The sequence below is a fragment of the Megalobrama amblycephala genome, linkage group LG14 (genome assembly GCF_018812025.1).
Source record: "Megalobrama amblycephala isolate DHTTF-2021 linkage group LG14, ASM1881202v1, whole genome shotgun sequence".
Classification (NCBI taxonomy): domain Eukaryota; kingdom Metazoa; phylum Chordata; class Actinopteri; order Cypriniformes; family Xenocyprididae; genus Megalobrama; species Megalobrama amblycephala.
Genome location: NC_063057.1, coordinates 43,531,635 through 43,548,218, shown reverse-complemented (window position 1 = coordinate 43,548,218; position 16,584 = coordinate 43,531,635). Strand labels below are relative to the sequence as shown.

Here is a 16,584-nt window from a genome sequence, read left to right as displayed (position 1 = left end):
AGCCTCTGAAATGGTCTCCATGGCCAAACCGATGAGAGCAGGCTGTCCTGGAATGTCACATGGTATGCCTGTTCTTCATCACGAGTCATTTGTGGACTAAATGTGCACAGAGCACTGAAAGGGTTCATTATGCGGGTCATTGTCTTCTCAGGTGTGAATCACAGCATTATTCATGAAGTCAGGGTATCCGCGGGGCATTAAAAGCATTAAAAGTCATTAAATGGATTTTGCGAAAATTAAGGCCTTAAATGGCATTAAAAAGCATTAAATTTTATTCCTAAAGGCATTCAATATTTTAGATAGTTTTGAAGGAAAATAATACTACCAGTTATATTGAATATAGCCTTCATAATTAATAACTTTGATTTGTTGTCGCAAAATATGTACATTGGTATGATACACACATGGAACCAGTTTGGTAATTGCCTCCGGCTGGTGCAAAATTGGCATAATGCCGTTTTGGACAGCGGCGGGCTGGGAGACGGAAGGCTGCATCAGTGTTGCCAACTTAACGACTTTTCAGACCCCTTTTGTGACTTTTTTTCCAAGAAAGTGCATTGTGATGAATATACTTGTTAACCTGATCTAGCTTCCAAGACCCCCTGGTACTGCCGCACGAGTGCGAGATTTTGCTTGCTTTCACCTCTCTCTCTGCGTCTGCTGTTCAGTGAGTGGCTGAGAGGAGCAGCGCATTCATTTGAGGCTGTGCACTCTGTCAGAGGACTAATAAAATAGATACTATTGCTTCTAAGTTGAGTGATCATTTTATGTGTATATATAGCCAAAATCACAGCAAATGTCTTTATCTTATGTGCATTGTGATTTTGTCAGACAATGTCTCGATTATAAATCAGGATTTTAGTGCTGGTTTAACATGTCAGGGCTTGAAAGTAACACTTGTCAAATAGTCCGGGTTAAGTGGATTTTTTGAAGGGGCAAGTGAAAGAGAATTTTACTTGCCCGGCTGGACAAGGACCTGATTAAAACGTCAATTAAAAAAAAAAAAGTGAGAATGACTGATTTTATTACATTTAGTGTAAATGTCAATCGATAGTGGATAATAAAAGGCTGTATAATGTACTGACGATAACAAGGTTGCACTGTTGAGGCTCGTGCACCATCTCGAGGAGAAATGGAAACATGAGCGAAGCACACACAAAAATAAACTCAGTTAAACAAACTGCGGTAAAAATTCAAAATGTGGAGTTTTTATAACTTGATATAGTTAAGCAATATCACATGACCAAGAATGCTGTTTTCCTAAACAGGCTACCGTCACGATAAAAAACGTGACGCTGATTTCATACAACAATTCAGTTAACAAATATTAAGTAAAATTAAATTTTAGAAGGAACATTGACTGTTTTTGTCCTATTTTAGCAGCGAAAATAGTTTCAAACAAAAATCACAGCATAGCATAGCAACACTCACCCTGCATCCCACTGTGCATACTATTCACCCTATCCGCCCTAAATAGTATTGAATATTACTAATGTCACATACTATTTAGGATGGATAGAATGCACTTTGAGACACGTGCTGCGTCCCAATTCATCTACTTCTACTATGCCCTAAAAGTATGCACTCTTTCTGTGAACAAAAAGTACTTACTTTTGAGTGTGTAGCAAAAGAGTAGACAAGCTTTGGGACATACTATCACGTCATACAATTGTGTTTTTGCTCTCTGTCATATCCTGTCACCGTAAACTGGCCTGTCAATCATCTTACATACTCCACATTTTATTTAGCTAATTTCCTATCATATCGGAGAGAAATGCAGTACCACGTTGATCTGTAGTCACGGGTCTTTCATGTAGAGAACTCTCCTCATATTAATGCATGTATCAGGTTGAACTGATTATTAGTCACTCAAACCTCTCAGCGTCGGTCACTTATATCCGCCATATTTTTCATTTTTTTAACACTTTTTACTCATGTTTGTAGTTCTGAACTGAATCCTCGTCCAATGCACAATGGGTTGTGGGCAATATTAGCCTTTATAGTGTACACAGGTCCACACTTCGAAAAACTACCGGAAATAGTAGACCATCCGGGAACTTTTGGCATACTCTTTTCAACATACTATGCTTTGGGACACACTTATTTTAATCTCACATAGGATGGATAATATGGACATTTGGGACGCAGGGGCAGGTTTAGCCTTGTTTTAGTTAATGACCCTAGTGAAAAAAAAGTATACTAAGTATACTTGCAGCAAGACTAATTATTAGTATATTTCAAGTATGTTAATGATTAGTTCATTTAAAGTGTGCTATTTTGAAACAACTAATTTTGTACTAAGTATATTTAAGTTGAAATTAAGTAGTATTAAAATACAACTTTAAGTATATTTAGTATACTTATGTGTACTAAATTGGAACAACTTCAAGTATACTTAGTACACTTTAAGTATATGTCTGTGTAGGGACTAATTACATGCTTGATTAGTGATATTAAAGTGTACTTAATTTGTGTTATAAGTATACTTCATTTGTGTTAAAAGTATAATTTTTTTGTTATAACTTTGCATTATAAGTATACTTTATTTGTGTTATAAGTATACTTTTATTTGTGTTATAAGTATACTTTATTTCTGTTATGAGTACACTTTGTGTTATAAGTACACTTTATTTGTGATTTAAGTACATTACAAAACACAAGCAATATACACTGAATATATTATTTTACAGGTAATAGTATATACTGTATGCTCAGTACCTTTGGCTTATTCCAAATATTAAACATTACACACTTTGCAGTCAATAACTATACACTTTGTTATTACTTATACTTTGTATAATATAGTCAACATTTGAAGCGGATCAAAACCTTTAATCAAAGTTGTCCTAACTTTTTTGATCCACTTCAAATGTTGACTACTGTACTTTGAATTACATAATCTCACACAATACAGTTGTGCTACTATTTAAATACAGTTTAACACATTTTCCCAAAGTTGAATGCATTTGTTTTCAAGGCCACTAAATTAAATAAAATATAAGAACATAATGAAGAGACATATTAAATTGACAAATCCAATAGTTTTTATTTAAACTTAGATTCAGCAAAACTTACCATGTTTTTCATTAAAAAAAAAAAAATATTGGACCATGGTGACCCTCTATACACAAATACAAATTACACATTATATTCCATGTTCTGATGAGCTTCTCATTGTGTCTGATGGCACAATGATGACCGCAGAGACTCGTGAAGAACAGCATCTGTTGACAGAATATACCACAGATATAAGACCTGTTCAACTCTTTATTCACGTTTACAATAGTCTGTCTAAATCCTACATTGAACCAATACTATTTTTGAACAGTAAATGAGGATTAGCAGCAGGGAACTGTATCAGAATGGCATGTCGATATTGTTTTCGGTACATAGTCAAGCATGAAACACTTTATGAATTAATATCGTACAGCATACGGGCCGATTTGACCAATCATATGAATGTTTTGGTGCTGCATACAAACATGTGCCATAAACCACCACACACAGACTCAAAAAGGAGATATCAAGCCGAAATATCACTCTCCGTTTGTTAAAGAAAATAAAATAAAGTTTGTTAACTGGTAGACTACAACTCACCTCCCAATAGCAGCACTTTTCTCCGGTTCTTTCAGGATCGCGTAGGCCATTAGATTAGCCGGTTGTCGTCGCCATCACGGTCAGGCTGCGATGTCACTTGATTGAACTGGTCAGAATTCCCAAGACTGAGCGATGTATTGCGCTTTCAGTGTTTTATTAAATAAATTATACATTGCGACATTATACTTCACCTGAGTGACTGAGCGAGGAGATTCAGACGACGACCGTGACGTCAGCAGCTGTGATTGGCTGAAGGCAGTGAGCAACAAAATCTGATTGGTCACAGACCAAGTTGAAGAGACATTTGAATTCCTATAGACCACTTTGTAGCAGACGTCACAATGACGTCACTTGCAGCTGCGCGCGCATAGTGGTTGCAGAAAAATAGCGGTAGCAATTGGAGGAAAATGTGCAAAATCCACAGAATAAGAGAAAAATGTTTTGTTGTGCCTCTGGATGTTGGAATCAGAATGCAAAAAATATATAGTCTTCATTTTTAAAGAAAACCATCGTTGAAAACGTCCTTTGAAGCTAAACGGAGACGTTTCACAGACTGGACTGATGACACCTGCAAGGATTAGTCTACTATTAAAGCAGGAATTTGATGCACACAGTAAGTCTACATAATATTCACATATGCAGTTCAGAGGACATACATACATAGCAGTTACAGCATGAAATAATATTTAAACCTATAACATTTTACATAGATAACTTTTAAACATAGTCTATCAAATTTTTATTTCACAATTCTGACTTTTTTCCTGCATTTGTGTGTTTATTACTCCCAGTTCGGACGTTATAACTCGCAATTGTGAGTTTATTTCACAATTCTGAGGGGAAAAAAGTCAGAATTGCGGGATAAATTGCAATTCAGAAAAGACAGAATAACGAGTATATCTCACAATTTTGTTTTTCTTTGTAAGAAATGTGAGATATAAACTCAGATTTGTGAGAAATAAAAGTCAGAATTGTGAGATATAAACTCGAAATTAACTTTTTTTATTCTTTTATTTCGTGGCTTCCATAGACTGCCACTGCTCAACTGTCATTTTCTGCAACCAGGTAGGCTCCGCCCATAAAAAACGTCATCGCTGTTTGCAAACACTAAATTGGTCTATAAGTTTAACCACTCAACATATTTTTTCGCATTACTTGAGCTGCTGGTGTGTTGTTTAATATAGATTTGTGTGTACGATTGTAAAATGATTCTGCCAGTGTAAACTTAATTAAACATTTACACTTATTTGGAAATTCTATAGGCTACACTGCATATACTAAATGGGCTTGTAATGCATTCATACTGAAATAAATAGCACAAGTAATATAATGAATTCCAAGGATGAAGAAGTAAACTTAAAAAAATATACTCAAATTTAACATTAGATGCACTACAACTTCAGGATATTAAATAATGTATTTTTTAAATATACTTTCAGTGCATTGTTACAATGAACATTTTCAGCACACTGTTAAAATATACCTCAAATATATTTTTATAAAGTGCAAATAAATACACTTTTAAAAAATAAACTGAACTTACACTTCAAGTATATTTTTCTAAAATATATTTTTAGAAAATATACTAAAGTACAATTATTTTAAAGTGTGTTAAAAGTTGCATTGTGAAAATATGATACTAATATACTTTTTATATATTTAATGATAGTACATTTTTTGTTAGTATATTTGCAGTGTACTATAGAAAAAGCGAATATATTTAAAATACAATAAAGTATACTTTTTTTTCACTAGGGGAATGATTCAGCGTTTGGAACAAATCGGTTGAGTCAAAGATTCAATGACCCATTCATAAACAACTGCCTCATTCTTGAACAAATCTATCACAAATATGCAGATTTAAATATGTCAAAGCTGCAATTTTCTGAAAGGATATTGCTTTAGAAATTGTATGTTTATATTTACACCAAAATCCTTTTTTTTTTTTTCGGACAAGCAACTGTTTTACTCGTACAAGTGAATGACAAGGCTTAATGTCGAGCCCTGTATGTAGTCTGAATGGGCCACGTTTCAGTCATCATTTCATGTTGTCTACAAACAAAACCAGAAAAATATATAGATGAAACAATTTTATTTGGAATTTGGCTGTATTAAAATACATTATGTGAGCAAAAAGGGTAGCAGCAGAGAAGCAAACAAATCTAAAGTGCTGACACTTGGCAGAATGCAAATGCGACATGATGAATATTCTAATTGCCGTATGACATTATCTATCGACATTTACCGACATATATATATATATATATATATATATATATATATATATATATATGGCATTAAAAAATAAATACAAAATTGGCATTAAAGAGGCATTAAAAAGCATTAAATTAGATTTGATGAAACCTGCAGACATCCTGTGAAGATTTACACCTCCATGCATACTGTGTCTTGACAAAAAGTGTCTTACAAAATTTAAATCAATATATTGTTTTATATGAACGAGTAGGCAGGATCATTTTTACATTACTTTGAAGCAAAAATTCTAGTCTACAACCTGCAATACCCAGAAGTCTTGTGAACACATATTTTGTATTTATTTTGTGGCCTTATTTCAGTGACTTAAGTTTTTTGTTTTTTTCAATAACCACACATAAACGTTATTCCTTCAAAAATACAAACATGTACATACATGTGTCAGACACAGACAGACACAAAGGGTAGTGGTGGGAACTGACTCTGTGACAACATGTTGCTCAGATATTATGGTAGCCTAGTTTGAGGTGAATACTGTGTAATGACAACTTTCCATTAATATGTTTATGAATAACTGAAAAAAGCACAAATGTCAGGGCATGTCAAAACTTCTCCAGGGCCCCAAATCAGCCCCAGACTCCAGAGGGTTAAGATTAAGGCCATTATATAGGTTTTTAAATGACAAAACACTCAGATGCACATATTTGAGAATCGGAATATCAGATAGATGTATCGCTTTTCTCACCATGTCATCAACTGTCGTACAGTGTGGCCAGCTGGCCGTGGTGTGTTACGTGACAAGCATGGCGCGTCGTCATGGAAACAATAAAAGGAAACGTTCTTAAATAACAGTCGCCTTAGCTCTAGGAGGTCAGCCAGAATGTCTTAAACTTTGTTATTTTAATTTTAATTCAATTTAATTCAAAATTTATTCTAATTTCCTCCCAACATCTATTTTCAAATAAAGTCGTGGGGTGACAGTTGTGGTCAGCTCATGTAGTGTGTAAACTCCTGTTGCAGATCATTTACGTAGTGTCACGTAGTGTAAACACCACAACGACTTCATAGCAAGTCATGTAGTCTGAACAGCACAGCGATCTGCCGACATTTAAAGTCCTGTAGTGTAAACTTGGCTTAAGGCTGACTTCACTGAATCAGGGATGAATAGAGTTGGCTTGACGGTCTCTGGGATGACAGGAACCATCTCTGTAGACACTAGGGTGATGGAGACTGACGTGACTGACTCGGGGACAATTAGAGTTGGCTTGACGGGCTCTTGGATGACAGGGACTGGCTTTGGGATAACTGAAGCTGTCTCTACAGACTACATACAGTATTGTATTTCGCCAGATCTTATAGTGTAAACCGTTTTATGAGGGGGATGCCAGGTGTACAAACAAAAAAACAAACAAAAAAAAAACAAATCCCAAAATTGAAAATCGAATACCAACCCACCAAATGTACATTCGAATAATCTAATATTCTGGTCCAGCCCTAATAGTTTCTGTGTTCTCTAACAGAACTTAAAACATTTAACAATCTTTTGTAACATATAACACATGCATATATGTTCTCAGAAATTATTGAGTAGGCTTTCATAGTATTGTAGGCTTTCATAACCCATTAAAGTGCATGTCAGGAGCTTGTATTTAGTTGTGGGTTTCAAAAGACTGAAGAAGCAACAGCATTCTTACTAAGCATTGATTTACATATCTGAATGAAGAGTAAACGTCCAAAAGTTCAAATGGAAATTAATCTCCATGCCTATTTTACATCTGAGAAAACAGCATTTGCATGAAACGCAATGTATAAAATGTATGTAGGATTAATTTATTCTGTCTGTTGTTCAGGAGCTTTGTATTATATTATACTTACAAACTCATACTCTTGTTTAACTGTCATTATTCTGGTTCTTTCTACAGTTTCAGGCTCCATACAATGGACAGGCTGTTTCATTTGCTATTTTTCTCAGGTAAGTACTCATTTTTAAGAATGTTTTTGTGTGTGTGTCCTTGTACAGCTATTTTTGGGAGGATTGGTCTGAGTTTTAGACAATCTAAGTGAGGACAAAGAGAGCAAAGTGAATACATTTTTGCCACTCTTCACTTTCTGAGACCCCTTTAAAGACCTGTGTGTGTAATAACTTTGGAAAAATAAAATAGAATCCCAGATTTAAGCCTTCACGCAATCCATTCTCAGAGGTCTATGGTTGCTAGTTTTTTGGGGGGGGTTTTTGTTTTTTTTTTGCTCTGACATACTGTATGGAATAGTATCACATAACCATTGTTTAGACAAATCTAAAAAGAGATGTCATACAGAATACCCAAGATCTAAGAAGACTTTAATCAAACATAGAGAAATACAAAGCACACTACACATGAACAAACGTTAACACAGGACACAGAACAAAGAAAACAGAAGGCTTAAATACACTGAGATTTATCATCAACGATCAGGGAACAGCGGTCCGTTCTTCTTACCTTTCTTAATACATCTGAGATGATCTGACAGATGCAAGATCTTCTGATTGTGATAACTGAACTCTGGCTTATTTTGTTCTTCAAACGAATTTGTGGATTGGATTAAAATATCTGGATTCAATTGTCTAAGATTACTACGCATTCTTGTGTTACTCAGAAAGGGCAGATTTATCAATACTTGAAACTACGATTAGCAATGCAGCAGCTGGCTGGCATCAAGACGGCAATGTAGTGACATCATATAGCCAACATATCATATAACCCCAGGTGAAAAAAAAGTACATTTCTATAATGTACTTAAAGTGCTCTATTTTTGCGCACTCATTTTGTACTTAATATAGTACTTCTGCTTCACCATAAAATATGAACTAAAATGTGTTTTTAATATACTATCTCTGTATTTAAAAAAATAATGCTGAATGCTGAACGCAGTTGGACATAGTGGTGTTTTAGAGGTAAAAAATGATATAAATACTGTTCGTTTTTTCACACAAACCGATCGTTTCGTGTCTTAGGGCATCATTGTGTCGTCATGAGCCGCAGGGTTTAATTTGGATTTGTGTAAGCAAGTTTTATTTACTCTCATAAAAGAAGTTCCCATTGACCCACATTATACGGCTGACAGACCACAACGGTTGGAGTTAAAAATCATAATTTGTGTTCTACTGAAGAAACAAAGTCACCTACATCTTGGATACCCTGGGGGTAAGCAGATAAACATCAAATTTTCATTTTTGGGTGAACTATCCCTTTAAAAACACATTTTAGTTCATATTTTATGGTGTCTCAAAATAGCAGTTGAGTACACTTAGATGTTCTTAAGATTATCTTAAGAAGTACTAAAGAAGAATTTTTAGTATTAAGTACAAAATTAGTGCACAAAAATAGAGCACTTTACAGTTTTTCTCAATTGCTAAAACAATTTCTGAAACCTTGCTCCATTTTCTGAAACCATTAAACACAAAACCTCATCTTCAAGCACTATTTACAAAACCTCTGACTCCTCTTGCAAAATACAACTTTTGCCTCAAAACAGTTTTACCTGTGTTCAAAATCAAACACTGCTCTCAAATCATAAAAAAAGTGATCAAAATGATATACACCATCAAGCTGTCAGTAAACAATACACCAAAAAAACAGAAAAAACATTGTTCTCAGAGAGAAGTACATTTTTAATCTCAAAATAAATATAATATTTCTCCGTCATTGTCTTTTGATTAATGAAAACATGTTCACAGTAGCTCAAAATTGTTTAGAAATTACTACTCTTCTTTTCTCTTTGCCATTTTTTGTTTTTCTTCCTCCTCCTCCTCCTCCTCCTCTTTCTTGCTCTCCTCCTCCTCCTTGTCGCCCACCTCACATAAGCACTCATCCTCTCACATTGTTTCTTCTATCCATTCTCAGACTTTCTCCTTCCTACCTTCAACAATCTGTTTGCTCTCTGAACTGGCTTATACTGGTTGTCATATCATTTGAAAAAGGTTACATCAATTTTGAGTGGTTGTGTTTAATCAATGACACGTGTTCTTTATTTGTATTTGATTGTTGCCACTTGTGTTTACCAGTATGGATGACGTGTGCATTACGTGCAGAACGTGTTTTGAGAATGAGAATGTGTTTAGAGTTTTGCTGAAAAGTCAAAGTCAGATCTGCAAATTGTGTTTTACCATGTGAAATGGTTTAAGATATTGAAAACAGACTGCACAATTAGCTAAATGAGGTCAGGCAACTGAGAACTTTGTTCAGCCAGTGGGTTTTAGTGTTTTAGCAATTGAGAAAAACTGTAAGTACATTATAGAAATTTACTTTTTTTCACCTGGGACAACTTGATGAATTTCTGGACCCTTATAAGAAAACAGCCAAGCAACCAAAACGACATAAAAAATATAATAGATAATTTAAATTTGTACAGACTTTACATTTTTATTTAAACAATGTAAATTTCATTTAATTTTACCATTGAAGCAGATTTGTAAGGGGACAGCATTAATTAAGGTTTCTTAAGGATCAAGATCAAGTTATCTGCATCTCCTGCACTGCATCAAGCCACTCCCATAATATCTGTCGCAGTTCAAATTAATTCACGGCACAGATTAACTGTACATTTTGTGTAAGACTCCAATAAAATTATTAGGTAATTATTCCCTCACAAATAAATCTGTCAACGAGTAAAACTGGCTTTTTCTATGGTAGACTACACAAAAGTATAATTAATATTATTTGCAAATTTATTTTTAAATCATTTTTCCCTGTTGTTCCCTGTTATCAGTGCAGTAGTTCAGCTAGAATCTGGAGGTATATTTGCGTTCGTCATTTGTCTCTTTAAATTGGGATTCCTTTTTTGTCTGCATCTTTGGCTTGAGAAGGGTGTTTCCCAGGTTCTTTGATCTGCTGCAGGTCTTTTTGTGTCTGGATTGATGTAGTGGGAAGCCAATCACATTCTGATGTGATGGCGGATGAATGAATGCAATGATGAGTCTTCCTCGTGGCTGAGGTTTGAAGTTTTAAGGTGGGCAAAGACTATAGAGTCATTGATTAAACTCTGTGGCAAAACTTAACTTAGAGCACGAGACTCTCAATGGAAAAGAAAAGAAACTAAGTAAAAGAAAAAAGTAAGTAAGTTTCTTAACCCATTTTCATCTGATCTTGATCTGCCTTTGTCTTGATCTCTGTCTGATTCTCCTCTTTGAGGAGTTCTGACCAATTAGGTGTCATCTTTGTTTCAGAGGTAGCTTTTCTTCTCCAATTTTTTTCATCATAAATTACATGTTATCTGTGGTTTCTTGACTCAAATCGTGAATGCAATCTTTGAAAGATTAATCATGCAGCTTTGTGCATCTCTCTCTCTCTGCATTAATATCTGACATATATGAGGAGCGTGAGGGCTTTTCAGTGCATTCATTGCTATAATATTGATGAGGTGAGACGTCTCCTTAAAGGATATGGTTCCCGCACTTCGCCCACCCATCAAACCAGAACCACTTTCGGAACCGAAACTTCGAAATTTTGCAGTTTTTCCAGTACTTTTCAAAAAACACTACCGTTTCTGGATAAGAACTGTTTCCCAACATTACCTGTGACATCATCAAGCTACGCCTTTGTTATTGTTTTGAATAAGCGACCTCTAGTGGCAAAACTTACATGCTGTGCCTTTAAAGCTTTGAAAGTTTTAATTGATCATATACAGTGGTTGTAGCAAAGGATCTTTGATTTCAAAACAGTGGCTGTCATATTTGTTGATAGATGCAATTTCTGGAGCATATTGAGCACATGGTTTACTTTCACTTTTGGGTATTCAGGCCCACTTTACTAGCATGTTTGCTCTCTCTGTATACTTTTATTAGGTATTAAAACCTAGATGTTTATAGGTTTGGCTGCTTCTTAACAAGAATTTTTTTCTATTTTTTTTTATTTTTTTTGTTCTTATTTGACCTGTTAGTTATTCACTGGTGTATTGCTCCCATTGTGTTATTATTTCGTTTCCTACAAAAGAGAATGACTAGTTTACTCAGAGTTTAGCTCTAACTCAAATTAAATGAATCTGGTATACTCCCTGGTTTAGTGTTCACATGTGTATTTCACTGTAACATTCAATACTTTCTTCTCAACAGGATTCTGTTCATTTATTGGGGGCATTTCACGTCAATATGTTCTAATCCAGGAACAGAAGACTTGGTACCAGGCACAAGCTTACTGCAGAGAGAATCACATTGACCTGGCCACTGTTCAAAATAATGACGACTGGGCAAATTTACGAGACACGGTTTATAAAATGGCTAAGATGGCTTGGGTTGGACTGTACAATGACATTTATAGCTGGCGGTGGTCTTATCAGGATGAGAATATTACATTTCAGAAATGGAGAAGTGGAGAACCAAACAACTATGGTGGACGTGAGGCATGTGGTTTGATAGAAGATAGAGTATGGAATGATATGGACTGCAGGGGACCATTTCCATTTTTTTGCTTCAATGGTAAGAAATGAAAGAAGCAAATACCAATAATGTGAATATTGTTCACAATGTTGACAATGCAGTTTCATACCATAAAAATCAATCTTAATCTTTGAATCTCTGAGTACCAACCAGCAGGGGTGGAAAGAGTACTGAAAAAAAAAATACTCCAGTAAAAGGTCCATTACTTTCTAAAAAATGTAGTGTGAAGATGAAAAAGTTATTTTCAGTACACTCATCAACATTTAAATAATAATATATGTTTTCCTCACCTAATTCACTGAAATAGGCTAAGATAGTGAGCTAACACAAACTACACTGTTATTCCACTCCACTGAATATGTGACAATTTAAACGTAAATGCACAGGGGGCATCATCCCCTACCTTTTACACAACTTCATTTACTTACATTGTTATGCTGATGATATAATTTGTAAGGAAAATTTTGCAATAAATATGGAAACTTTCCAAGGAAAACTTTCCACTTGCTAAATGAAGGCAAACTCATCAAGAGTCAACGAGCTGCTGACTGCTCAGCCAGAACATGAGGGAGAGATGTAGCAGTGCAGATTGCTCCCATTTTGGCTACTGATTCCCATTTAGGCTATTTACTTCAGCATATAGAGAGACCTATATGCTGAAGTAAATAGCCTAAATGGGAGTGGGAATTACCCTCAATATGAACATGGCCTTAACATGATTCGTCATATTAGAGGAAGAAGCTGAAATCTCAATTGAATTGATGCTTGAAGGATTCCGCAGCAGCCACGATTAACAGCAGTTGGCACCATATACTGCTGTGGTTAAAGTTATCTATGGTCGATTTGAGTTTTAGGACCGATTACTCTTTCCCTATCCAATCACGTTTATGGATAAAAATAAAATTAAAACAAGCATGTAACCAGGGCTTGACATTAAAGGGATAGTTCACCCAAAAATGAAAATTTGATGTTTATCTGCTTACCCCCCAGGGCATCCAAGATGTAGGTGACTTTGTTTCTTCAGTAGAACACAAATTATGATTTTTAACTCCAACCGTTGCCGTCTGTCAGTCATATAATGCATGGCAATGGTAACACAATCTATAAGAGTCAAAAAAACATGCACAGACAAATCCAAATTAAACCCTGCGGCTCGTGATGATACATTGATGTCCTATGACATGAAACGATCGGTTTGTGCGAGAAAAAGAACAGTATTTATATCACTTTTTTTCTCTTATACACCACTATGTCCAACTGCCTTGAGCGCGCACGGCATCCTGTGTGTGAGGTGTGTATGCGCTCTGGCGTAGTTTAAAGGATTAGTCCACTTTCAAATAAATTTTTCCGGATGATTTACTCAACCCCATGTCATTCCAAGATGTTCATGTCTTTCATTCTTCGGACTCTCCAAACGGTTGAAGGTCAAAATTACAGTTTCAGTGCAGCTTCAACAGGCTTTAAACAATACCAAACAAGGTCGTTACGTAAGTTAAATAGGGAAGGCGTAGGACTTTTTGAAGAATATGGAAAGCGGAAGCACGTGCAAGGCGATCATTTGTGTTTATAAAGCATATACAGTTGTATTTTTTTTTAGAAAATGACCGATCGTTTTTGCTAGATAAGACCCTTATTCCTCATCTGGTATCGTTTAAAGCCCTTTGAAGCTGCAATGAAACTGTCATTTTGACCTTCAACTGTTTGGAGAGACCATTGAAGTCCACTATAAGGAGAATAATACTGGAATGTTTTCATCAAAAACCTTAATTTCTTTTCGACCGAAGAAAGAAAGACAAACATCTTGGATGACATGGGGTTAGTAAATTATCAGGAAATTTTTATTTGAAAGTGGAGTAATCCTTTAAACTACGCCAGAGCACGTACACACCTCACGCACCGGATGCCGTGCGGCAGGCAGTTGGACATAGTGGTGTATTAGAGGTTAAATCTGATATAAATATTGTTCGGTTTCTCGAACAAACCAATCGTTTCGTGTCTTAGGACATCAATGTGTCATCACGAGCCGCAGGGTTTAATTTGGATTTGTCTGTGCATGTTTTTTTGGACTCTTATAGATTGTATTCCCATTGACATGCATTATACGGCTGACAGACTGCAACGGTTGGAGTTAAAAATCATCATTTGTGTTCTACTGAAGAAACAAAGTCACCTACATCTTGGATGCCCTGGGGGTAAGCAGATAAACATCAAATTTTCATTTTTGGGTAACCTATCCCTTTAACACCCGACAACCTGCCAAATATGGGTGGATTTCAGCTGTGGCGTGTAACGCAGTCACTCCTACTAGTCACTTTGGCGGGTTGAAATTTAATATATATAATATACTTTTTTTTTTTTTTTTTTTTTTTTAAAGGCATCTGAAATAATAAACTAAGTGTAATGTAGTGTTGTCAAAAATATAGATTTTTGATACATCAATACTGAAATATCTGAAACGCTTCCAATACTTATTTTCTGCAGAACAGATACACGATACCAGCTGTGTTTTCTTGCTCTCTCATCTCTCCGACAGCAAATTGACACACAAACCCGCCTCCCCTCACTAACTTGCCTAACTTCCCCTCACTAACACAACCATTAGACTACAGACAGACAGGTGTGCTCGTTAATGAATGGCTATGGAAACTAATGACCAGCGGGAAACTAGAACAAAGGAAGCAGGTGAACAAAGGAAAATGTGAATTCCACATTTTGTTGGCATTTAAAATGGCAGAGTAAGAAATTGAATAATCAAATGTAAAAATAAAACTGCATAGTCTTCACTGTATGAATGAAATATACACTGGTTCTTATTAAAGCTACAAAAGTTATCCAGTCAAGAGCAGTGGGAGATTTTCTCTTTTTATTTTGTTGCTGGATTCACATTAAAAACATAGATACAAGTACTTATATTATGCTGTTGTCATTTTAAGCACAAATCTATTACACTATTACATCTATTATTCTTTTTTCAGCAGTTTATGTTCACTTAAAACATAACTGACATAACCAGTGCCTGTGAGGCCCCTGTACACAGTCCCCTTTTTCCTCCTTAGTGACGCCCTTGGTTGGAACTCTTAGAGATTTAAGGGGTTTATTCACAAACAGATGATCATTACTTCTTACCAAACAACACTGCTACAATCTAGCCACAGCACTGACAAATGTACTTTATAAAATTTACTCTGTGTAAAACAACAAGTAAATTAATCAATTCTTATTACAGAGAACAGAACAAACAGGTTTGTTTTCGTTAACGAATCCAAAACCTGGCAGGAGGCTCAGAGCTACTGCAGACATAATTATACAGATCTGGCCATCATTTCAAATCAAAGTGAGGAAGACCAAATAACTGAGATGATGACATCACATGGCTTGAGTGCTTGGCTTGGTCTGTTTAGAGACACGTGGAAATGGTCAGATGCAACAAATGTCTCCACTTCCTCCCTTACCTGGCTGACAGCACAACCTGACGTGGTTACGCTGAAAAGTCCTTGTGGTGTTTCAGATCCTGCTGGTATGATCCATTACCAGCTCTGCTCAAATGACCTTCCTTTCCTCTGCATGCAACGTAAGTCTGATCCTTAGCTACTGATTGTGTTTTTACGCAATTTCAGTGTTCCTAATACTCTTACTGGACTGCATAACACACACACTTGTATATGTGGTTTATGGGGACTCCCCATAGGCGGAATGGTTTTATACTGTACAAACTGTATATTCTATCCCCCTACACTACCACTACCCCTAAACCTACCCATCACAGAAAACTGTCTGCATTTTTTAATTAAAAAAAAAAACACTCTTTAGTATGTTTTTAAGCCATTTGGTTCATGTCATTATACACATTTGTATACAAGATAATAAACCATGTATACAAGAACACACACACACGCACAGTCAAAGAACAGTTTATTCACTATAGTTTAAAAAAATAGTAATAAAATATGACAAGATCTCAGAGTTAAACTGTGTAAGAAAAAAATAATCTTAATTATGTCAGATAACACTTAAAGGGATGGTTCAGTGTTTTTTTCATAGGCTTGATTGTGTTTTTGGGGCGCAGTTTAACGTCTTAAAGCTTTGTTTTTTTTAAAAAAAGCTGTATTTTTTTATATATTTTACCTTTATTCTACACCTCTGTTTCCATTTTCATTCGAATGGCTCGTTTGACTTCCTGCTTCTGTGAAGCCACTCCCTCCGAAATAAGCAATGTGCTCAGATTGGTTAGCTGGCCCAGTGTATCGTGATTCGCTGAAGTGTCCGGAAGCGCCACGCACCTTACCATTCGTTGTTACTTTTGCTTCAGTGGGAATGTAAATAATGGCGTCTATATTGCTGTATCAAATTGAGCCTGA

At 35.6% G+C, this 16,584-nt stretch overlaps 1 protein-coding gene across 1 annotated transcript; it reads left to right on the top strand.

The window, feature by feature from the left end:
• Nucleotides 1–7,666: 7,666 nt before the first annotated feature.
• LOC125245988 (macrophage mannose receptor 1-like) lies at nt 7,667–15,962 on the top strand. Its single transcript, XM_048156812.1, has 3 exons — nt 7,667–7,783; nt 11,903–12,265; nt 15,453–15,962. Exons 1-3 carry the CDS (start codon nt 7,750–7,752, stop codon nt 15,812–15,814), a joined length of 759 nt encoding a protein of 252 aa, XP_048012769.1. The 5' UTR covers nt 7,667–7,749; the 3' UTR covers nt 15,815–15,962.
• The last annotated feature ends 622 nt before the right edge of the window (nt 15,963–16,584 follow it).

Excerpts from the sequence above, each read along its gene's own strand:
- LOC125245988 (XM_048156812.1), top strand. The coding sequence starts at position 7,750 with ATGGACAGGCTGTTTCATTTGCTATTTTTCTCAG. Across the intron at positions 7,784-11,902 it reads TCATTTGCTATTTTTCTCAG|GATTCTGTTCATTTATTGGG; the intron begins GTAAGTACTCAT and ends TCTTCTCAACAG. Across the intron at positions 12,266-15,452 it reads TCCATTTTTTTGCTTCAATG|AGAACAGAACAAACAGGTTT; the intron begins GTAAGAAATGAA and ends TTCTTATTACAG.